We start from the raw sequence: 25,265 nt of genomic DNA on the forward strand, positions 1-25,265 counted from the left end.
GTTTTCATTCCTTCAGAAGGATGACTGTTTTCACATGCAACTCACTTGCTTCCACAAAAAGTACCCATGCCTGAAGGCTGTTTGCTCACACTGCAGAAGAGGCAGATCTTCTCCAGTGAAACCCAAGTGAATTGGTGGTCCTGCAGTCATCCTAGCCATTTGTTCTCTGCAGTCTATCAAACAACAGCTGAATAATCCCTCAGGAGGCCCCAGAGCCCACCCTGAGCTGTGTCTGACTAGGCAGGACAAGGTTAGGACCAACCTGAATGCAAAGAGGGATTAGAGAAACACGTGTTGCTGAAGCAGCACAAAGTGGTGACACAGCCTGATACACCCCTGGGAAATGTCTGGCCTGGGGTGCAGGGCTGGTGGCCCTCTCAGACGCTGAAGCCCTACTCTTCACGTCTGCTTCCAGTAAGCTCCACTGTCACCCTTTCCTTCTCATTGCTCTTCTCGTAAGCCTCTATCCTCTTACAGTAGCAATAATCAGTCATAATTCCTGACTTCCATTTCTCCTGATCTGGAACTTAAGGAACTGACATTGTCACGTGCCAAAAGCAAGCGAATCGGAGTTTTCAGAATTGTTAGTAATGCCAGCCTAATTCTTCAGCTGCCCACCCCAAAGTCAATCCCCCCTCTTCTGCCAACCAAGTCAGCCCTGAGAGCTTTTGAAATTCCCACCTGAAACTGCAGTGTCAACTAATGACACTCCACATCTCATTAGTGCTGCTATTATTGTACTTAATGAAGTAAGGAGTCGATGATGACTTTGAACTTTCTTTTTTATTTGTTAAAGATCTTTCTTCATGGTAACAACCTGAACAGCCTTCACCAGCTAATACATCCTGAATGCCTGCCCTCTGAATTTGGGGGGACTCTGCCTCCCTATGACATGGGAACGTGGGCTCGAACGTTACTTGGTCCTGACTACAGCGATGAAAATGAGTACACCCACACCTCCTACAACGCCATGCACGTGAAGCACGCATCGTCCAACCTGGAAAGGGAGGCCTCGCCCAAACCCATGAAAAGGTTAGTACTGCCTTTGAAATCAGCTCTTATTTGGCTCTCTGAACAGGTTTGGCGTAAATCTCACAGGAAGGGCTCATCTGGCTTGAAGAGAGGCTGCAATTTGGCAAACGTCGATGGAGCACTGCACTCTGGGCTGTGCTCATGGTGTGGTGGGAGAAAGGAAGCCTCTCGGTGGAACCGTAATTACTTGTCTGATTACTGTGCATGAAAATGAGAGGAAATTAATGAGCCCCTGCACAGAGCATTACAGAAAGTACATCAGGGTGAGATGCTGTCCTGCACGGCGCAGCACAACCAGCGGCACCACTTCAGAGCTGGTCCCTATTCCTTGCCGCTGCTTTGCTGCTGCTGACCCGATTGTCATTGATGAGGGATTTCCCTCCTCGGAAAAGCAGCTTTTGTAAGATGAACACCACTGCCCTCTAAAGGGAAAAGGAGTTGGTCTTCTCCCTCTGCTTCTGCTCCCACTTGCTCTGAAAAACCCTGCAAAGGCAGTTGCAGAGCTGCTCTTTTAAGAGCTCTGATTTTAGTTTTAGTGATTGTGCATTCAGCTCTGAATGCTCAAAATAACACCTCTGGAGAGTGCTATCCTCAGTAGTTTGGACTGATTGTGGGGATGGGGTCAGAAAGTTGGCTACCTGGCATAGGGCTGTGGGTGGTATGGCTCAGCCAACACCAGCTGCAGTGAGCAATGGCCATGTAGGCTCCCCTGTGTGAGTGTAACATCTGCACTCGCCTCACCCTTGGCATCCCACTCCACGAAACTGCTTTCCATGCAGATCGCAGCGATGCTTTCCTCGCTGCTGCCACTTGGTGAGTGCGGCGCTCACAGGCACGGCGCCACTCTCTGTGACAGGGAGCGGCCATCATTCTGTCACAGCAAAATCAAAGCTGACAACACAGACAAGCCATAATGTCATGCAATTAATTTTGAAAGTCTTTCATCGTCAGAGGAAAAAGAAATGCATTCTTGATTCACATCTCCCTCCCAGGTCAGAGGGATGCCACACAGCTGTGTTTGCAAAGTGAGGCCTGTCCCAGATAGCTGAGTTTAAACAAATTTATTTTTAATAAATATTTTCAGTGAAACACACTGAATAATTTTAGAAAAAATACTAAATATTTCATTATTGTTAAAATATATCTCCGTTTATGTAGCTTTATAGAAAGAAATCAGCAGTTTTTTAAAGCTCCAAATATGTTGAGAGCTGTTCACAGGTAAATCTTTGCTGAGGATCTGATCCTTGGCTGCAAAGAACGGAGGGTCTTATTGTGCCCTCAAGGGAGAACTTCGGCTTGAAAATTAGTTCAGTGCCAGAAAACCCTGCCTTGAGGCAAAGCCTTCTTTTATAATCTGTTCACTAATACAAAAGTGCACTAATACAAATATGGGGAGTGGATGAATCTAATTTGTCATGTTGCCTCTGGGCAAACTACATCTAACTTTTAGCCTAATTTCGTTACTCGGCTGTTAAGTCAGGCATCTGATCTTGTACCCTGTGGTCATTACTTGCTGTTAAAGGTGAAAAGTTCACAGCTTCAACAGATTTTCTCCTATGAGTATTTGCTTTGATTCTTCTTCCCCTGAAATTATGATTTGGCCCAAGCATAGGTAAAAGTCTATGTTTAGAAAGCATGATTGTGTACTTTATTAGATTTATTAGACTAGATTTATATCTAAGGCATCTTAAAAGGTCTCCAGATTTCTACCAACATTACCTGTCTTTATATATCTCCCCTTCTGGCCTCTTTTGGTTCATATATCTCTAACACAACGAGAAACTCAGGCTGCGGCTGACATTCCTGGATGCTCCAGAGAGGTTTACACTAGGCATAGGTGATCTTCTATCATTATTCTTCATCTTAAATACAACTCCCTCACAATTGTTCTATCGTTTTTCCCCCTTATTAAAAAAAATTCTAGTTTTACTGAAAATCTCTCCTCTGCTCCTCCTTTCACAGCATACACTCTTAGGTAACATGTTAATTTTGTGTTTCTCTGATGAAATTATTGATTTAATAAAAAATAAAGGTCAAGGTCACTGACTTTTTCTTTAGCAGTCATGTTCCTCTGAAAGGGGCAAATATAAGAAGACTGATCCTCCTTGGGTTTCTGCAATTTAAGGCTGAAAAGCCTTGATGAACAATTATGGGACTTTTCCTCTCTGACTTCCCAGATATCACTGCAGGTTTACCTGCCCAGTAACCAGTGGTTTGTTCAGCTTCAGAGAGTGAAGGTTGAAATGGATTTGAAGGGAATAAAATCTGGGGAGAGAGAATAGATATTTGAGAAAAAGAACAGCTTAGGCATGAGATCAAATGTGTATCAGTTGATCAAAGTATAGCTTGGCTGCAAATTAGAGTTGTGCCGCTGGACCAGCATCCAGAATCTTTTGAGTTCAGTGCTGCTAAAACAGCTGAGAATCTTGCACTGTGATAACAGAGAAGTGTCCCTGTGAAATGAAATGCCACCATCCTTTAAACTTGGAGAGAAGCTCACCCTTGACACCTACTCCAAAAATAGCATCTCACAATTTTAGTAGCAGAGATGCTGAGAAATCAAGATATGAATTATAGGTCTGAAAGAAAAGTTTCAGGAAATGACATCAGAGAATAGCTGACCAAAATACTGTTGTAGCCACTTAACCTATATTAGCAAATGAATGCAGAGGGGGAGAAGGAGGCCATTTTCAAGATGTGCCTGAGACCAACTGAAAACGAAAATAAATCTCAAAACTCAGACCAGGAAAAAATGCAGCACCAAGCAGCAGTGAGAGGGGCTGAAGCTGGAGTGGGTACCGGCCCGTAGGTTGGCAAGTGTCTATAATACGGAAAATCTTTACTCAAAACCAGTGCAGTTTTTCCACCAGTGGCCACATGAAGTCCCACTGGAGCAAAACCAAAATAGTGGAAATGGCACTCCCATCTGCAGTATTATCTACAACCCCAAGTACTGTATGAACAGATGGGAAACAAAGCAAAACAGCTGATGACTCCACACGGCTCCTGTCACCAGGGCAGGTGCATATAAATTAAAACAAGTTCACCTGAGAATTGTGGGGAGGATGAGGAGAGCAGAGAGCATGTTTTTCTGACAAGAAGCTATATAAGACAGTGGTTTGTTCAGCTTCAGAGAGTGAAGGTTGTAAAAATCCATTCAGGATGTATGTTTATTAAGATCCAGCTCAGTGAAGTCTGAAATGGGCAAGGTAGTAAACATGCAAACCAGCATTAATACAGCAAACTTAGTTTAATCTGGCCACATCCATTAGACAGTTCTGGGAGCAGCAATGGCAACAGACCCTTCCCCTGTCTTGGGCCATCCCTTCCGAAGGGTCTGCATCCGTGCAGGGATCCTGTCACTTAAGAGCTTTGGAATTTCAGAGCAACGTAAATGGTGCAAAAGTTTGGAGCACAGGGAAGAATATCACCTCCCTTTCAGCTGCAGCCAAGTCTTCTGTGATCTCTGATGGTCAGAAAGGGGCCTTTAGTCAACAGGGAGCTCGCACAAAAGCAAAGCATTTGCCTGAGGCATTCATGCTGGTTTTTGTTGATCAGCTGCTGTTTTTAGGAACAGCTGGAGGTTTTATCTGGGTGTGCAGTTTAACCAATAGTTATGGTGGATGGTTAAGCCTAGCAGTTAAAGAGTCAGAGATTGCTCTCAGCATATCACTGTGCCAATGGGGGACATTTTTTATCCCCGTTCTCCCAACAGTAGGAGATCCATGTCTGTAGCTATTTGGGTACCTAAAAGCAATGGGCGAGCATCCCCACATCCCCAGGTGGAGGGATGAATTCAGCGACTGAGGAGAATGTGAAAGAGCTTCAGCTCTTTGAAGTTTTCTTTTTGCTCCAGTGTCACCCTTGCTCTTACACTCGGGTGCAGCAGCAACAAGTAAGCTGCAGCAGCATGTTACCTCTCTGTGACTCACTTTTCTTCACAAGAATGGCCCTTCTTCAGCTGCATCTGGGTCACTTCTTGATGTCTGAACTTGATTTTCAGTCCAAGTGACAAAGATTGTTCTCTGCCTTTGCTTGCCCCCTGTATAGGCACCAAGCACAGCCTGGGAGCTGAATGTTCCTTCTCTGCCCTCCCAAGTATCAAAAGAACACTAGCTTTTAACATGCTGCCAGTGCAAATGAGTTTGAAAACCCAGTGCAATTTAAAATTGCCTTGCAGAGAAAGGAAATCTTACCTAACAACTGCATACATATTCTGGTCAAACAACCTGGGCTGTTTAATGAAACTTATTTAAACAAAGTTTAATTGATGACAACTTTATTCAAATTTGGAGTTAAAATTATTCTTAGGATAACATGGGTTGCAAGAGCATTAGTATCACTGAGTCAAACTCATCAGACACTCAGTAGATTCAGAGTTAGGGTAAAACTTTTAAAGTAGAGCCAAGCACACTAATTATGAACGTGCAATCTGTGCATCAAGACACCATTACATTTTTCCCCTGTGAAATAGAAACTTATAGAATCATAGAACTGTAGAATAATTTAGGTTGGAAAAGTTCTTTAAGAGCATCAAGTTCGATGTTAACCCAAGTCTACCACTAAACCTTGTGCCTCAGCACCACATCTACATGTCTTTTAAATACCTCCAGGGATGGTGTCTCCACCACTTCCCTGGGAAGCCTCTTCCAATGTTCACAACCCCTTCAGTAGAGAAATTTTTTCTTAATACCTAATTTAAACCTCTCCTGGCACAACTTGAGGCTGTTTCCTAAAGGACTAAAGCACCTAAAGACTCAATGGCCTGACTAGTATTTCAACAAAAGCCCCCATATTGAGCATTTTGAAAATGCAGTGGAAAGAGCCTGTTGGAATGCATTGCCTCATTGCTCCATGATGTTGAGTTAGAGTATGTGGATTTTTACATCCCAGATTAGAGTGAAAGGATTTTAAAGTACAGTTGAGGGTGTAGCCATTATTGCCTCCTAATGTGTGTGTTTTCAAAAGCCCTGATATTCAAATGAACTCACTGCTGAAATTAATTGCTGTTTCTCAGAAGTGGGATCCTGCTTCCAGAAAGAAGGATATTACAACTGGTACACACTAATGCCGACTGGAACAGTTTTAGAACCAAAAGGGGCCATTCATGGGGGTGACTTATGTAAGGTTTTTATTTATTCAGACTTGTTCCTCCATATGCCCAGCTGGGCTGTGCAAGGCAGACCTTTCTAGTTGTTATCCTTAGTGTGACCTTAATGTTCCTTTGCCATATGTTTCTGCTTTTATGGGTCATGTTTTATGCCGGTTCACAGTCAGCACCAATTTACTGCAGAAGTAGTAAAATACCAGCAAATAAAAATCAGTATGAAAATGTGTGAACACTTCCCACTGCCCATGGATGGAACCTGGGTTGCTCTGCTTGTAGCTGGGGTGCATTTCTACTTGTGTTGGGGGGAAAGGGAAAAACTTGTGATAAAATAGCTCTGTAATACACGGGACCCACAATGCAAGGCTTACATTCACTATTTTATTATAAATTATTTTAAACAAAGGAGAATTTCTGAATACTTCTGCAGAAAGACTTCCTCCATACACAGATGATGAATGAGGCACATATTGGTAGTAAAGCAGGTGTCCCAGGGCCATGCATATCATGTAATGTATGCATTATCTAATAATATAGATTGTTAGCTGGTAAAAAAGATTTATAACCTTTAAATAGAATCCAGTGAATACATCAGAAAGAAATGGAAAGAAACTGGTGAATCTGGCACATTAGCAGGTCCTACAGAGGCTACAGGGGAGATGTTGCAGAATTTCCTCAGTAACCTGTAGCAAGAGAAGCCAAGCAAGAAATCTGAGTTGCAAAGCCACAGCCGAACCAAGGAGAGGACAAGGCAGGAATTCAGTTGCTCTCTGGGGGCATTGACAGCGCTGGTTTCATTTCATCTGTTTGCAGCACTGAATTCCCAGTGCATGGGTGCACAAACACAGGCTAGAGATGGGAATGGCAGTGCTGATCAGGCTGCCTAAAATATTGTGTTGTAAATTATGTCTTCAGCTGGCTATAAATTGGCTAAAAGTTTAGTAGTTTAGATTAGAGACATGACACTTAATAAAACAAATGGTTTTACACTGCTTATGTCTTTTGCTGTCCTGTGAAAAATCCACCTACATCTGGCTGAGTTACAAGCCTTTGAAAGGGCAATTCACACATGCCCTGTGGAAACATATTTAATTTTAGCATTTAATGGCCCCACAGATTGCCTCGTGCTTTAGCTTGGCCTCCCAACATAAATAAACTTGTTCAGCTTGGGTTGACGGTTCAATGCCCACAATGTGCATCTCCTGCCTAGGCCATGGGGTGTAGAGGGCTTTTGTAATTACAACTTTTATTTGTGATCACTGTTGTCCCTGCACCAGCCCAATCTATGGCAAGACATGGAGCCAGGATTTGGAAGACTGACACCTTGTGCTCACAGGGCTTCAACCCTGCTGTTGGCAGGAGAATTGGAGAGATGAGGATTTTAGTGGTGAACCCATCTGGAGTACTGGAGACTTGGGTCACTGGGATGGAAGCCACAAGGCAGACTGAAAGACGAGGTGGGCACAAAGGAGTGGAAGCAGACGGGCTAGAACACACATTTGGTGGGCAAGCAAATGGCTGATGGAGACAAGGAATGACCCTTTGGTTCAGTCTGTTTGGTGCAGCCCTTGAGAAGCAGATCCTGGTCTCCCTTTCCCCTGAGCCCGTGTCAGCCTGGCAAGTAGCTTAAGCCAAACTTCACACAGATGGCGAGATTGCACATTGCTTATTTTCAACCTGTCAAGCTACAGACTTTGGGGTCTCATTTCCAGAAATACCCAGCACTTGCCTGCAACAGAAATCCATGGGACATGTGCTTTGTACACACAAGCTGCCACTCAAGGCTGAGGGCTCTGCAAAATCAGACCTTCAGCTCTGGGCACCCCATCAGAGGAATACTTGTACCCTAATCTCACTGTGTTTCAGATCTCCACATGCAAAATGAAAATTAAAAGAAAACCAACTCTCACAGTCATGCTACGGTAGTAAATGAATTAGCATTAAAGAGGCACACAAGTACTGCATTGATAAACTCCACAGAAAAGCTCAGGAGGGAATTAACAAAGGCTATCTTCAGAGCTGGCTTGGAGTAATATGCAGCAAATGTGTCACAGAGCGACACACTGAATCACCAGAAGAAAGCAAAATAAAAAGCCACTTACTAGCACAGCGCTGTGTATGCTGAGCACTGAGGGAGGAAAGAGCCCTCTGAGAAAGAACAGTGTGTGCTCCTGCTGCCAGGGCACAAGGCATGGGTCACAACACCCACACACACCTGGCCAAGTGACTGCTGCTCCCCCAGCCTACATTTTGGCTTTTCACTCGGTGGTGGTGCTTGACTTTACACTCTAAATAGTACATCTGCAGGGTTGCTTTCATGATGTAGTGCTGCTCTTCTGAAGGACAGGAGACTTCTGATGTATGATGGGGAAGTAGGAAGACTGATCCCCTTTGCTCTTATGGCTCTGTCCTCCCTGTTATTGCCACAGTGAAGAGACTATGACTCAGTGGCAGATCTGGTTGAGATCTTGAGAACTGGAGTCACTGGAATGGAAGCAAAAAAAGGCAGACTGAAAGATGAGGCAGGAGTAAAGGATTGGATTGTCTGAAAAAAGGGACTGGAAGCTGTTGGGCTAGACAGAGACCTTGGAGGGCAAGGAAATGGGGATAAGCAGGAAAACCATGAATGGTGATGGCAAGTGCATGTGTGTTCATGTGAGAATATTCATCAAGTGTGAGAAGAAATTTTTTTCATTACCTGGCCTGAAATCCTTTTTTGAGATATCAAATTCTGCACACTTCCTAACAGCTCTGCTGAATCTGATGTAAATTGGTGTTTGCTGCTACAGTGTCATTTTATTTGATCCTGTGACTAGGCTTACAATGTGATAGGTGACATACTGGATTCCAGAGGACTAAGGGTCTTCCAGGAACTCCTGTTTGAAGCAGGTGCTCCTATTCCTTCTCCAAGAAAAAAAGCATGTGGAAAACTCAGTCTATAGCAGAGAAAGGAAATGGACAGGAAAAGCTCCCACCCACGCCTTTCCACTGCCCTGGACTGAGGCAAGATCTTGACACAGAAGCTCAGAACACTTAGGAGCAGGAGATATCAGGCAAATCCACAGTGATGAAAAAAGACTGAGATGTGCACCCTAATTCCAAGGCTGATGTCACAGACCAACTCCTGTCTGCATTACTTGGGGGTAGGCCCTGCCAAGAGGAGTCTGGCTGCATTTGCCCTGCATATGCTCATGTCCCATCCGGGTCTCGGTGGCCTGGAGACATGAGCGTGCACGTGCTGTGTCAAATACTTAAGCATTTCTGTATGTTTATACAATTCAGAGTACCTGCGAGAAGCTGAGAACTTGTCATAGCCCACCAGAAATCTGTTTTTACAGCAAGAGCCAAAGGATACACACTACATCCTTGGAGAGTAGTGTGGGCTAAGGGATGGGTCAGGACTGGGTGCTCAGACAGCTGGGCCATGGTTAGAGTGAAACATGGTGCAGTGTCATCCCTATCCCTCTTTGTACACACCCTGCAGTGAGCTGTGCTCAGGATTTGTGGTGGAGAGAAGCAGCTGTGGCCAGATGTCGGGAACAAAGGGGCATAGTGAGAACTGGTGGGCACAGGGAGGATGAGGGGTCTTGTGCAGCAGTTGCCTCTTTAGCGGTGCAGGTGTACTCGCAGATTCTTCCTCACACCTGCAATTACAGGTCTGGCCCAGGGCTGCCCCCGACTTTGATGTGCTAAGGCACTACTGGGAGGCCTCTCACTAGGGTGTGCTCACCACCAGGGAGAAAGATGGTCACTGCTGCCACAGTGGCCACAAAGTCAGCTTCCACTTGGGAAGTGCAGCAGCTTGTCACCACTGTCCTGAGGGCTGAGCCAGGGGGTGGCAGCAAGGTTGTGCTGGAGTTTTCATGCTGCTCTTGCCCCTGACTCATCATGCCAGTGGATCACTTCACAGCCCACCTGGGCCCCTAGACATTGGTGCTGCTGCATCTCTTCACAGTGCTGTGGTTGGTGTACCAAAGCTGCCCCTCTGGGCAGGTCTCTGTGGCACAACACTCTGCTGTCTCAATGCGGAGCTGTGAGCCAACACCAGCGTAGAACCTGTAGAATTGCATTGGCAAGAGATCTGAGCAGGGCTTGTGAGCCTCGGCAGAGAACCACATGCCGTGGCTGCTGCACTGGGACTGTGCACTGCTGAGCAGGGCTGGCTTCATCTGCCCACACCACCTGGGGAGCATTTCCTTTTCAAGCACTTTCAATAACAAGAGGGTACCTTTTGCCACAATTTCTTGACACCTGTACATCTGCACTGTTTCTGTGATACCACAGAGAAAGCCTTGTTTTTCCCACCTGGTGGAGCTGTACATTTGAGTGAGGGGGTGTTGCAGAGCACACTCTGAGGTGCTGCACCCCCCTCTTTAGTCTGATGAAGGGAGAAAAGCAGAGAAAGAAATGTCCCTTGGACCTTGTCAATACAAACATTCACAAGTGTGATTTTAAAAAATACTCATAATGTTCTGTAAAGGGAAAAAATAATTGGGAGACAAACAGCTCTAGGGTACTGATGAAATCTGAATGGAATTTAAGGGAAATGAGCAGATGGGAGGTGAGAGGTAGAAAACAGTAGAAAACTCAGTGTGATCTGCAGCGTGTCACTCTGAGAGCTTGAAGCCTCCTGCACTTAGGGAAGACAACATGCCACCCTCCTCTTTCCTTCACAAACGCCCTGAAAGGAAGCCCAGCACAAATACATCCTCACTCTTGTGGGCTCCAGTGCATCAGCATTCCTGTGAAGAAGAGCATAAAATGAGGGATCAGAGAATTGGAAGATGTCTCTTATGATAAACATGCTGTGATACGCTGGCACTTACTGTTAGCTCAGCCCAGGATATTGTACTGTATTTTTTATGGGAAACAAAACTGATACCCAACAAACATCAATTCCTGTGAGCTGATTGACTGCAGCTACACTCTGACAAGAGCCTTCTGAAAACAGCACAGCTAGGAGGTCTGCATCCAGTCTTCTTACATGGTTTTTGACTGAATTGGAGAGAGTTGCATAAAAGTGGCCACACACATAAAGCCATCTGTTCTCTTAGATATTGATGTACATACCTATGCAGTGCTGTCATTTGAAATATATGGCTGGCCTGCTGGAGAAACAGCTGGGTACTGTTGATTTTCCAGACTTCCAAATATTCTTGCTGAACAGTAAAACAACCATGGGGGGTTTGACTGACTTTTTAAATGGACCACACTCAAATGGTACCCAGGGTTCAGAAGTGAGACTTAGAATTCATTTCTCTTTCCATTTTCATTTTGTTCTCATAACCTAGCTTACCTAGCCTTGGAATCTAGATTAGTAAAGTCTATGGGCATTGACTTGTGTTTTAATTACTTCAGATTTAGCACCTAGTGCTGTGATCATGTACTCTTACAGGAGCTAAGTCTCCCACATGGATCATGTTAAAGAAAGACAGGCACAGTGTCTGCCAGCTGAGGGCAGTGACCCTATCTGTGTGATACAAACAATTGTCTACTTGTGTTAAAATTTAAGCCAATCAGATCCTCCATAGCCAAGCATCTTTCAAACTGGCTAGTGAGAATTTTTATCTGAAGAAAAAAGGAAACCAGAAGGTTTTGAATTCAGATATACTCATTTATAATTCCAGAGCTGCAGCACACACAGGACGTGTGTCACATTTCTGGTGAGTACTGAAGGTAATATAGTGAAGGTGAATATTGAAGGTGTGAGGCTGTTGTGGCTATGATACGTAGGAAACATTGCCTCATAAGTCATGAAACCTGTTCTCCCCAGTTTTAACAGATGAGAACTCATCAAAACAGGGACTTGAATGTAGGTAACCCATGAATCATATGTTTATACCATATGTTTAGAACAAGTCAGATGAATAGCACCCTGAGAATGTTTCTTTCTCTGCCATTTATAGCACAGAGTGACCATAGATGTCTGATGATGAGATGAATCAAAACACAAGTGACTAAAATGTATTGACAGGGGAAGGCCAATGCAATTTCTGTTTCCTCCTTAGATGATTAGTTCATATCTGGCCCAGGTCAAAATGACTCAGACATTTCTTGAACATTACAAAGTAGCTGTATTCATCCTGCAAAGTATAATTAAATGGTTTTAGGCACTACGATGGCCTCTTGGCCTCCATCTGTTACTGCAGAAGGACATGAGTCCTCTACAAGTCTTTTATAAAACCCAGAGCCATAACCTTCAGTTATCTAATCAGTTGTTTTGGATACTCTAGAGTGCCTTAAATGGCCATAGATATCTATGTTTAGCAGCTGAATGTCATCCACACTGTGAAAGTTGACACCCCAAAGGCATAATCAACTTTTAAAGAAAATAGTTGCCCTGTCAGGATAGAGAAAGATGAATTGGGATGGCACAGGGAAGCTGGTATTTCTATGGGCACAGAATCACAAGGAGGTTGGGGAAGAAACCTCTGGAGATCTTCTACCCAATCCCCTGCTCAGTGCAGGGTCAGCTAGAGCAGGTTGTCCAGAATTGTGTCCCTCTGGATTCTGAATATCTCTAAGCATGAAGACTCCACAACCTCTCTGAGCAATTTGTTTCAGTGTTTGTCCATTCCCCAGTAAAAAATGGAAGTTCCTGTATTTCCATCTGTGTCTGTTGCCTCTTCTGTTACTGAGTATCACTGAGATGATTCTTTTGTGTTCTACTACTCCACCCCATCAGGTATTTGAACATATTGATAAGGAAAGAGCGCAAAACAAAAATGCTTTTGTCTGGTGCCATGAACAATTTCTGCTGGCCATGGGATACCACCAGAAGAGTATCCACTGCATTTACAGGGCCAAAGCTTAAACCCTGCTTGCCAAACAAGGGAAGTTCTGTACTGCTCATTTACCATTTTAAATCAAAATGGCTTAAATTGTTGTGTGAGAGGGTGCTTTGAATGCAACGAAGGTTGCAATTTACAAAGACGAGTCAGGGCAAAGGTACTTTGGTGTCTAACTGCAATTTATTTTTCAATAGAAGGTTAAGGTGGAATTAGATACACACACACATTTTCAAGAGCCATGATCAGATTCTCTTAAAAATTTGAAATGCGGTTGTGAAGTCCTCTGAATAAAATGTTGATGCAGCTAAAACAGGGAGGAGTACTTTTAAAATAAGAACTAGTCCTAGTCCTAGGCTCAATGCTAGAGCCAGCATACAACCCCCCCCAGATAGTGTGTAAACGTGCATATACCTAAAATGTGACTGCTTTCCTTGAACTGAATCTGTTGGATACAAAAAAGCCAGATGAAACCAACACATAGGATGCTTCTTCCAAATAATATTTGTCTTATATTAATTTCTACACTCAAAAAATACAGGGGACCTCAATGCCTGAACCTGGAGGACCATGAGAGTGAGAATGATCAATTCCCAGCTGACCATGAACTTGTGCAGGATCTGCTGCTCCAGCTGGATCCCTACTAATCTATGGGGCCTGATGGGATACATCTGACAATGCTCAAAGATTATCTGATGTCACTGCAATACCTCTCTAGAGGATTTTTCAGTGGTCTTGGTGATCTGGAGAGGTCCCAGCAGACTGAAAGCTGGCAAATGTCCCAATTTTCAAGGAGGGCAAGAAGGAGGACCTCAGAAACTACAGGCCTGTTAATCTCCCTTCAGTGCCCAGTAGAATCATGGAAAAAATTATTCTGGGAGGTATTGAAAAACAGCTGGAGGATAATGCAGTCATTGACCACAGTCAGTGTGGTGATGAGGAGAAAGTCTTGCTTGTCAAACCAGATTTCATCCTACCATGGAGTAACCCACCTAGCTGATCTAGGAAAGCCAGTTAATGAAATCTTCTTGGAATTCAGCAAAGCTTTTGATACTGTCACAGCATCCTTCTTGACAAAATATCCAATGTACAGCTGAACAAACACACCATGTGATGGGTGAGCAGCTGCCTCACAGGTCAGGCACAGAGTTATAGTGAATTGGGTGACATCAGACTGGCAACCTGTCACCAGTGGGGTTCCACAGGGCTCCATCTTAGGCCCTCTACTCTTCAACATCTTCATTAACAATGTGGATGCAGGACTTGAAGGAATACTTACAACAATAATTGGGGGAACTGTTGACTTCCTCAAAGGCAGGACAGTGCTGCAGAGAGACCTTGACAAATTAAGAGAGATGGGCAATCACCAACCATATGGAGTTTAACAAGGATTCTGAACCTGGGATGGGGTAACCCTGGTTGTGTGAATAGTGTGGGGGAACAAGAACTTGGAGACAAGCACTGTGGAAAGAGACCTGGGGTCCTGGTCAATGGCAAGCTCAATGTGAGTCAGCAGAGCCGTGGCAGCCAGGAGGGCCAAGCGTGTCCTGGGGGGCATCAGGCACAGCATCGCCAGCCTGTCAAGGGAGCGGAGTGTCCCGCTCTGCTCTGCCTGGGGCAGCCTCACCTTGAGTGCTGGGGGCAGTTTTGGGCACCACAATATAAGAAAGGTATGAGGCTATTACAGAGTGTCCAAAGGAGAAATGAGGATGGTGAAGGGACAGGAGAGGAAGCCGTATGAGGACAGACTGAAGTCACTTGGTTCTTCAGCCTGGAGGAGATGGGGGACCTCATTGTGGTCTTCAGCATCCTTATGAGGGGAAGCGAAAGGGCAAGTACTGGTATCTTCACTTTCCTAACCAGTGACAGGACCAGAGGAAATGGCATGAAGCAGGTCAGGGGAGGCTTATTTTGGATATCAGGAAAAGATTTTTCACCCAGAGGGTGGGCTGGGCTCTGGAACAGGCTCCCCAGGGAAGTGGTCACAGCACCAAGCCTGACAGAGTTCAAGAAGCATTTGGACAATGCTTTTAGGTACGTGGTGTGACTCTTGAGGTGTCCTCCAACTCAGTCCTTCCAACTCAGCATGTTCTATGATTCTGTGATTCTACAGTTAGTGGTCAGTTGAAAATGCTTTCTGCAACTGTGGCCTACTGCAAATCATCTTTTCTCTGTCATTAAATAAAGAGACTCCTGCAAGCACCTGCAAGCAATGTACAAATTCAGGATGTTTTGGGCTGGTGAAATATATATCTCATGCTAAGTTATTACATTAGATTGTGAGCTGCATTGATTCATATTGTCAAAATCCTTTCCCAACTATCTGCATTTTTAATATTTACCATAAATGAAGAATATGAAAAAGGTATTTTTGAATCTTGTTTGGAATTGGCTGTTTTTCTGCTTTTCTATATAAAAAGTAAGTTAAAAACAGAACTGGAAACACTTTTCAGCAAAGAAACCCCTGATGTATTTGGAAAATAGAAATCCAAACACAAGTCCTTTTTTTGTGGTGTCTTAGAAAACAGTGATGATTGTTCAAACCATGACTGTACCCTAGAGAGAGGTATCAGAATTGCTTATTTTAGGATCGTAATCTAAGCAGCTTTTAGCAGAAACAGAAAAGAAATTGTTGCTGCAGAGCTTGGCAGATACAAAAATCTCAGTTGGATCTCTCTTCACATTATTCAGAAGGGCTGGGAATAGCATTTGGATCATTTGCCATCTTGAATTTGGAGGTCAGGTGTGTTACAACACATTTACTCAGTGCTCTGGATGTTTTGTTTCCATGTGAAAAGTAACAGCATAGGACCTGCACACAGAATTTGGGACTATGTTGCTCCCAAGGTGGTGTGCAACCAAGTGCCAGTATGGTGGAGAATCTGGATCTTGCTGTTACAGATGCAAGAATTTCTGAGTGTGTAATGAGATGAGAGCAGAGATGATCAGCAGTGATCCCAAAAGGAAAAATGTTGAGGTTTTTCACAGTTGACTTAGAGCAGAAACTTTCTGCTGTGTGCTAGCAAATGCTGCAAAGGATACACAACTTTTTATATTCATTGAAGGGCAGTGGGTCAGACAGAAATAATACACTGGTGACAAGTATTCATCAGGTACTGTTTAATAATAATTTAATCTGGTAGTCAAAAAGAAAATAAAAACCTGATGATGTTGTGATTTTAATCCATTCCATAACAGTTTGAAAGCCACATGATGAGTTTTTGCTGCCTCATTCTAGAAATATGTAAATTGCCATTTTGCATAATCTCCCAAATCAGTTGCTTCTCTATATTAAAATACAATCATAAACATTACAGATGTCATATCTGTAAAAAATACACAGTGAAAACATTTGGGCAAACACACTTTCTCTGAAAATTATGGCATAAAATCTTCCCATTGAGCATCCCGTTTTTGTTATCTTTCTTTGGAGAGTTTTCTTTTAATGAAAATTTTTTTATTATGCTTTAATGAAAGCTCCAGGCATAAGAATAATTATCACACAAGTTATTCACAGTCATGGTATTCAGTCTTGCAGTACCAAAGGATGCAATTTATTAAGGATACTTATCAAAAGAGAGGTGACATCTAATCTCACAAAATAGCTAAACCATAAATGAACAACTGGGAACTACAAATGCATCATGTATGGAATGAGAGCTACCCCTAATTCTAAAAGCTATCCATGAGAAAACTGGCTCTTCATAACAATACTATGCACTATGTGAATGCCTGGTCCAGATGACTCTATCCCCCTTTATGAAAAAGTTCCCTTTCTGAAAGTTCCAGATTCACCCCGTGATCTTGCTCTGAAGCTCATTGTCTCCTCCAAACTGGGAGGCAACTCCTAGCCCAAAACAGAGAAAATGGAGGATAACAAATCTCTATAACAATAAACTCATCAGATCCTCCTTCCATAGCTCAGCAAGCAAACATTAGAGCACACAGACCTCAGAAAATTAAATAGTTTTGAATCTTCCCACTATTTTGAGCCCATTCAGCTTCTGTTACTGCAAGAAAAAATGATGCTCCTCTTTCTCTAGTGTTTACTCTTTTTTCCCATGTTGGGATTTTTTTAATCCATTAATAACAAAGGATAAATTCTGCTTCCCACATTGAAGACAGAAATGAATTTAAAATGGACTAACCCTGAATAAAGTTATCCTTCAAGGGTGTAAACAGGGAGATAAACTGAAGGACTGGGCACACCAGAAGTTCCCTCATTGTCATATTAACTCTGTCTTCTTTATTGGTCTTGGATACCTCGTGGGAGCTCTGTCCTGTAAAGCCCTACGTCAGTAAAATGTGATTCACCTGTTTGTATTTCTCAAGATTTGCAACAAGCACAAGCTGTGACTCAGTCCTGCAAGCACCTGTGCAAATGACATTGCTTTCCAGTGAGCAGTCACACGCAGAGCTTTGCCTCGGAAGACACTGAGCACCAACAGACCTCATGGTATTGCAGGGCCAGGTCTTTAAGTTGCTGAGCATGTTCAGCACTATGGACAGTAGGTAAGCACTAAATATTTTGAAAGAATTTGAGATCACGAGTCACTTCCCTGTTTATATTTCAATTTCTCAAATTCCTTATGCTTTCCACAGAAAATAATTAAAAAGCCACAAAGATGAAAATAGAGTAAAGCAAAGATCATAAAAGGAAGAAGGGGGACCCCAGGGAGGTGAGTGCTTCTTGCTAGCATGTGTGTTTTCCTGCTTTCAGGTCCCAGTCTGTGGTGGAAGCTGGCACGCTGAAACATGAAGACCAGGGGGAAAGTGAGAACACCCAACCGCTGCTGGCTCTGGACTGAGCTCTCATGTGCCCAACAGAGATCCACGAACAGACTTCCACCATAGCAGAACCCCAGAGAGCACACCACACACAGACACACGCACACACACACGCGTTTCGCTCGATAACAAGTCCTTCGTGTTTCCTGACCAAGTAACAACTGTCACCAGCCATCTGTCCGTGCGGCCAGCGCTGAACAAGAACTGAGAAACTCCTACTGACACAGGAGTCTGTCCATATACAAAGAATTGAATTTCTTTTTTTTTTTTTTCTGTCTTTTTGACTTATGACATTAAAATATTGGAAATGGTGGGACTGCATTCTCTGTTTAAAGAAACCAGGGTGTGTCAATAGTGTTCCTGAAGACTCCATCAGGGATGCTCATTTTATAGAAGGGAAGGTTATAAGTGTATTTTAAAGAAAAGCATCTCAAATTTAAACTTTACACTGTAATCAGCAAGTGTAATCTGGGTCAGAGGGCAGAATCATCAACATCTACAGCATACTTGAGTTTTACAGAAGGATTTTGCTTTTAAAAAAGAACCCCAGTGCCAGCATAATGCCGTTCAACATGACACTTTGTGACTGCCTCATCCATGCAGCTTATACAGGGGTCACATTCAGTATCTAGCAAAAATTGTTCTTAACTTCTGAAGCCCTTCTAAAACTGTCAGCTGTGGAATGAGTGTGTGAGCAGCACACGTGCACAATTTGAAATGCAATTATTTAATTTTAATGATGTGTTTTTCCACAGGCAACTGAGGAGCCTCTAAGACATGTGGGTGTGCATGTGTGTGCACGTGTGAAGGGGGGGTTCCAGGGAGACACATTGGACAAATTCAGCAGTGATTAATGGTTCAATCCAGATTGTTTCATTTAGGTCACAACAGCAAATGAAAACTCTGCAGAGCCATTTACCCCCTTCCCTCCTGCAGTCAGGAAAAAGTGTGAGCCAGAAAGGTACACCGATTGCAGATGTGGGCCATGGTTAAAATGAAAAGGAAAACTTAGAATTAATTATTCAGTACAAGTTTCTGCTAGAAGGAAATGTTGAAGAATAGAAGAACTGAAATGCCAAAGATCAGTTTGTTATATCTCTGTTTGCTCTAGCTGCAAAGAGAGTACCATCCCCTCATTGAAATGGAAACCGGATTAAAGAAATAAAAGAACAACTTATCAAATTGCATGTGCAGTGACTTTATTTCCTAAAACAGTTACAATCACTGTACACATTTTTAGGCTTCAATTAAATTGCCATACATTGACAATTTACTAGAACAAGCAGTTGGCAACAATATATCAAAGGTAGCAGTGTAAACCGTAGATTCAAAATGAGATGATAATGGGCATAAGGGTTTTTAATGTGCACTGGAACACCCACTGAATTCTCAAGTGTTACTCTGAAGTGATGATATCATTCAAGTGGACATGGTCAGCCCTAACAGAGGGACTAACAAAATACTGCCTTAATCTACAACAGCATTTTATGCCTGCACAGGGCAGAAAGGATATCCTGCCAGATCCTATCGACACACCTGGGATTTTACCCACTAGTTTTTGTACAGAATAACCTCACTCAGACTAACCTCTTACTGCAGCAACATGTCATTGATACAAAGCCTGGCCTCCATGATAGAGAGCAAGTCTTTAAGGCAGTGGATGTTCCCAGCAAGGCAACACAGAAGTCAGAAGCAGAAGCTTTCAGGAACATTAAAAAAATAAGATGACTGAGCCCATTTATCTTTGGGGTTTCTTCCATTCCACCTCCCCTGACATCATCACCACCTATTACAGGAAACAAGGACGTCAAGTCCTGGTAGGAGCATATAGCTCCTTTCCCTTCCCTGGGCTCACAGAGATTCAAAGGCATTTGGATTTGTCAGAGAATGTGCTTAAAGCAGAAAGTAAAAACCCAAAGAGACAAAAAAAGACAGACATTTGCTATTACACTGCAGCATTAAGGAAGAAATACTTTGGTTTGTGATTTTTCTCTGTTAATACACTTACCCCCACTGCCACTGAACCTTTGTGATGATCTGTTACAATCACTGTTCATTAAAGTGGGTCTTCTTCTGCCCAAGAAGTGCAAATACCACTGAAATCCAATCCTTGAGGATCAAACCTCTCAAAGGACTATTTATTTTCTTTAACTGTGATATGAATAAATACATATGATGCCTTGCATATAACTGTATGAAGCCTGCATTTAACTGTAGGCTCTTACACAGACTGTGCAATCAAAGTAACAACAGGAAAGGTAGAACCCAGCACTAGCATCATGATGAGTGCATACTGTGTTACAAATTATATTGCCCTTGTCCTCCATTTCCTTCTGTAAATAAATCTAGCAAAAAAAATGCAAATTGCAATGGATCTCCATTAAAGAAAACACTTCCATTCACTTCTTCCCTTGGCATTTCCAATGTTGAAAAGCCTTTTCAAGACAAAATACCAGTTGACAACAGGAATACCTAAAATAATATGACAGTAATTCACTGCATAATTTCTGCAGTCTGCTCTGTATATCCTCCCCATGTACAGAGCTAATCCAGTAACTGTACCTAAAGAAGTTATCCACTCTCAGCTCCCTGACAGCTGGGCATAGAATAGATTCACTTCAGCATTGCAGGAACACCTTGTCTTATTTGAGGCACTTAAGATTTTTAAATGGCCAGTGTATCACTGCACGATCTAATAAACAGTGCTACTCTGGCACACACACGTCTTGGGGAGATTACTTTTATCTATTTGCCAATTTTATCTATTTGCCAATTGCAACTGAACAAGATAAAGTATGAGCCTTCAAAGGAACAATGAAATAATCTGAAGGATGGCATGGATTTTCATAAATAAAGCTCCAAAACTTTTACCATTTCTTTAGCATTTACTCTGAGCTATAGAAACTGAAATGCAACATTAATAAAAATATTCCTAAACCATCAATTTTTGTTCAAAATGTTCTTGATTTTTTCTTTACACACACTGTCTCTATTTTAGAGAATTACCTTATAATTTGTACTGCTTGATGACTTCAAAAAGATATAAAATATAGGCTCTGACTTGACAGCTAACAGGAGATTTAAAAAACATTTTTACCCCCCCCAATAACAAGTACCTTATTTCCAGTTTTGCATGATTCTTCAAATGATCTCTAGAAGTATTTTTATATTTTCTAAAGTGTGAAACTTATAAATCTAAACAGTTTTTCATTATTATTAACTGAGAACTCTTACTTTCTTGTACATTGTGTATAGTCTCATGACTACTTTCGATATGGACAACATGTTAAAACCTAATTATCTTAGCTGTCAAAAAGTGACTCTTGATAAAAGAGGGTTTATCACTTTAATATTCAAAAAAGGAAATTAAAGTGCACACTTCCAGAAACTGGTTACACTAATTTATGGTGCAATCACCATGTGTTATATGGCATTACAAGATTTAATTACCTAGTAAAATATAAAATCTGAAAAGCCTTCAGTTTATGGGAATGCAAAGCTCTTAGGTGCAGTTTGCTTCAGCACATGTGACATTCAGGTCACGATACTTCAGTGCCACAATGTAGACTCTGCAGTAGTAAACCGCCCAGTACTACACAAATAAAAACTGTCCTGTGTCTTTTGAACAAAAAAGTCAAAGCTGTGGAGACTAAGTAACCTCAATGTCTCCTTGCTTAGTGTTTGTCACTCACAACCCTCAGTAGCGATGCCCAGAGCATGCTAGCACACCTGTCCACACCCAGCTGGTGCTGCAGGTAAGGAGGTAACAGCCAGCCATAATCAGCAGCGCAATCACTGCTCTCTCTCTCCTCTTAGTGTTCTTAGAAGCTAAAAGTGGAGGGTCCTGCACCCTCCATCTTCCATTAAACAGTACAGACCCGAAACATCTGCCAACTGCTTAAACATCCAACTAGTTTTCTTTCTTGAAAATAGGCGTTTTTACCATATAGTAAATTCTGTATGGCAAATACAGAGCATACTGTAAACAGTACTGGGATCAGACTACTTCAGCATTATGTCACACATTTCAAGACAAGGAAAACACCATTAGGTCAATAAGAGGATCATTCTAGCACTCTGTAGGATGCTGGCAGTGGAAGTTAATACAAGTTAATAACCTGAAGCTCTTTGTCTGCTCTGCATTCTGGCAGGAAGCCAAGTTAGACCTCATCCTTCTGCCCAAAGCACAAGGAATTCTTCATATATAATTTTTTATCTGCTGAATGACCACCCAAGGGCAGCCAAAGAGGACCCCCTGGAAGGAGGTGACCCAGACCCTCGCTGGGTAGAAAAAGGATATCACAACAGAAGCTTTTGTAATGATTGGAGAAACAGCAGCTCACCATATAATCCTAAGAACTGTCAACTACTTTAAGATCTGAGTCTAAAAATGTCAGATTTGCTCAACATTTTCCAACATCACATTATCAATCTGAAAGTCACCTGCTAAGAGAACTATTCTGTTTTAGAAGAACAAAGCTTCACTAGGCAGCAAGTTCCTGTTTGCATTTCCAGGAAGGCGAAAGAAGGCCACACTTGGCAAAAATGAAATTTGTTCATATGCAGTGTTTTCCTTCTGCTGATAGCTAGAGACACACTTGTATATATATCACCTTTTTTAAAAAATAGTGGTTAATTAAAGAAGATTTGTTCATAATTAAGCTAGAAAAATACAGTTACTCGGGTAGAAAAAGTACAAAACACACATAATCCGTTCACATTATCTACAGTGATAACATAGGGACATGTTCTATGCCTAAAGCAGCTAACTGCATACTGATTTTCAAAGTCAATTGTGTGCATATGTTTGCAAATATCTTACATGTTGCTTCCCAGACAGAAGCCCAGGAAGTACTCCCTAGATATAGAATCATAAATATTGTGCCTGAACATAGTCGAGCAGGTGACTGACTGACTGGTTTTGTAAAGAAAATACGGGCATGGCAAAAACATCTGCACATTCCTCAGTTTGAAAATCCAGACCTATTGCTTTTTGGCTGACAAGACTTATTTTCAGATTTGCAGCCAGAAAAACAATACACATCAGTGCTGTATCAATATGAAACAAAAAATGGCTTCTTTTTTTTTCTTTTTCTTTTTTTTTAAACCAGGTCCACTCTGATCATAGAATGTCATCCTTATCTTTTCTTACCCTTAAAATGTTTGTATACTTCGTATGCTGGATAAATTAATCCTATTTTCATACCCCAAAGGAGTTAATGCTCCTCTGCTCCACATATCAGAAGAAACCCCCTAAATAGCAGGAAGGGTACGTCTCTGTTGTGCTGTTAACTCAGGGTGCCACACGTCCACAATGAATATCAGGCGGTAACTTTCAGCATCCTGCCATACTTCATGTTCAAAAGAGTCATCAAAAATAAGAACTTTCCCTTCTTCCCAGTCTCTGTAAAACAAGAAATGACGCACTTTAGTGTAGTATTTGAAGGGCCAGAAGCACAAATAATACAAATTTTGAAGTTACCAGAGCAGGTCAGCTATAGATCAGCTCTGAAGATGCTCTCTGACATACGAGAAAGATTTAAACAGTACAGATTGCATAGTCAAGATTTCACTGCCTAATATACAGAGATTGGAGTATGGGAGCTTTAAATAAACTACAGAAAGATCAGTCTAATGGACCTTCATATTACTGAGGGATCCTTTCCCTTCATTCTGCACAGTTACGCTCACAAAAACATTCAGACATTTATGATATATATTATATATTATACTTTTAATCAGTTGAGTCCATTAAGCTGGGAATGGGTATAATACTGGTGTAATAATCCACTTTTCTTCATTTCTAATCAGATACATTAGTGATGTACATAAGTGATGAAAACTGAGGGCATGACCAGTAACATGGTCATATGGTTCAAAAAGAAATTACATTAAATCAGTTTGCTTTTTCTAAAAATCAGAACAATGCCTTTGGAAGGTCATGTAGTCCAAGCCTCTGCTCACAGGACTCACTGCAAAGTTAGATCCAACTTTGTGGTTAGATGAAATAGTCAAAAATCCACTAGTGAAGAACCCAAAATACTTGCAACCATGGGCACCCTATCATTTCACAGTGAAAACTCCCTTCTACCGAGACGAAAGTTCCTTCCCTGTCACTTGTGTTCAGTACCTCTTACTCTACAACTGCACCTCTCTGAAAAGAGTCTGGCTCTGTCTTCCTCAGTGGCACCCATTAGTAGTTAAGACAGTAACTAGGCTCCTCTTCAGCCTTCTGGTTTTCAGACTCCATACCAGTTCGTTGAGCTCCTCCTCCTAATCATCTTATTCATCCTCTGCTGGGGTCCCTCTAGTTTATCAAAGACTTTTTTTGTACTAAAGTGTCCCAAACTGGACACAGTACTCCAGAGGCAGTGTCTTGAGTGCAGAAGAGAGAGGAAAAAATTGTACTGTTCAAACTGCTTCCTACAAATTTATTAACACAATCCAGTACACAGCTAGACTTCATCAATATGAAAGCAGATTGTAAGTCATGTTCAACTTGGCCCCTAGGGTCCTTGAGCCCTTCTCTGCAAAGCTGCTTTCTATGCAGTCATCACCCAGCTGCTACAGCTGCAAGGTGTTTATCTGTTACCAGCTGCAGGGCTTTGCTTTTGCCTTTGTTGAACTTCATCAAGTTCCAGCTGGCAGCTTCTCCAGCCTGCTGAGACCTGGATTCATAATTTCGAAAAGAAGTTTAACACCTGGTTATACATCTCCAGGTGAGACTGGATGAAAAACAGTCAAGTTAACAATGGTCAAAGAAACATTCCTTCCTAAAGCCACTCTATCATGAACACACACTCAAGTTTTTTAACAGGATCCCTCAGGAGCTGAAGCAGCCCAAGAGGATGGATGCCCTCAGAGGGAAGTAAGCACTGTGAACAGTAACGATGGAAAAGAAACAAAGGCCTTGCCATCAAAGATGGAAATGCATCGCTTAAGCTCATTCAGCTGTGTTCATTTACAGAGAAAACAATTTTCTTTTTTCAAAAACAGGGTGAAAACTAGATTAATACTTCCAGTTCATCTCCATATTTTTAATTCAGCAAAAGCAAAAACTAACCATCAAAGTTTATAGAGTTGTGCTGTAATGTTCTGAAGAGAAATTGAAGTTGGATCAACTGAAATAATAATCTAAACATAATTTAAGCAAGAGTAAACAAACCAGAAAGCATAACATAGTAAAAAAAATCACACTGACTTGCACACAGATATCAGCCTTAAAGGCCCAGATAATCAGCCTTTTGCAGGTTTCAGCTATGATCATGTGGAGGTGTTTGCTATGACACCAGTTATCTGGTAACAAAAATGTTGTACGTCACATAGACCCTGAGTTACTGGTACCACACTAAACTTACACTGTTTTTATTAAAGTCAGTGGGAGTAAACCACTTAGAATGCTATAATGTGGCAAAAAAATTCAAGAAGACTTTGGGTTGTATTATTGGTTTGGTTCTTCTGGCTTGGTTTATTTTTTGGGTTTTTTTGGAAGTTTTTTTGGGGGGTTGGTTTTGGGTGGGTTTGGGTAGGGGGTTTTTTGGGGGGAGGCG

General features: G+C 42.2%; 2 protein-coding genes across 8 annotated transcripts in view; one reads left to right on the forward strand and one right to left on the reverse strand.

Annotated features, from left to right (window-relative positions):
- The window catches only part of CLVS1 (clavesin 1), a 90,112-nt gene extending 71,219 nt beyond the window's left edge, over positions 1–18,893 (forward strand). The window contains exons 4-5 of the mRNA XM_008644951.2: positions 797–1,032; positions 17,648–18,893. Coding sequence (XP_008643173.1) covers positions 797–1,032; positions 17,648–17,735 — 324 coding nt within the window. The 3' untranslated portion in view covers positions 17,736–18,893. The remainder of the gene's footprint in view (positions 1–796; positions 1,033–17,647) is intronic.
- ASPH (aspartate beta-hydroxylase) overlaps positions 18,893–25,265 on the reverse strand; it is a 107,748-nt gene continuing 101,375 nt past the window's right edge. For all 7 annotated transcript variants that reach the window (XM_017727491.1, XM_017727496.1, XM_017727492.1 and 4 more), the window contains one exon: positions 18,893–23,119. In XM_017727491.1, the coding sequence (XP_017582980.1) occupies positions 22,969–23,119 (151 nt within the window). In that variant the 3' untranslated portion in view covers positions 18,893–22,968. The remainder of the gene's footprint in view (positions 23,120–25,265) is intronic.

This window comes from Corvus brachyrhynchos, unplaced genomic scaffold, assembly GCF_000691975.1.
Source record: "Corvus brachyrhynchos isolate BGI_N302 unplaced genomic scaffold, ASM69197v1 scaffold60, whole genome shotgun sequence".
NCBI classification, from domain to species: Eukaryota; Metazoa; Chordata; class Aves; order Passeriformes; family Corvidae; genus Corvus; species Corvus brachyrhynchos.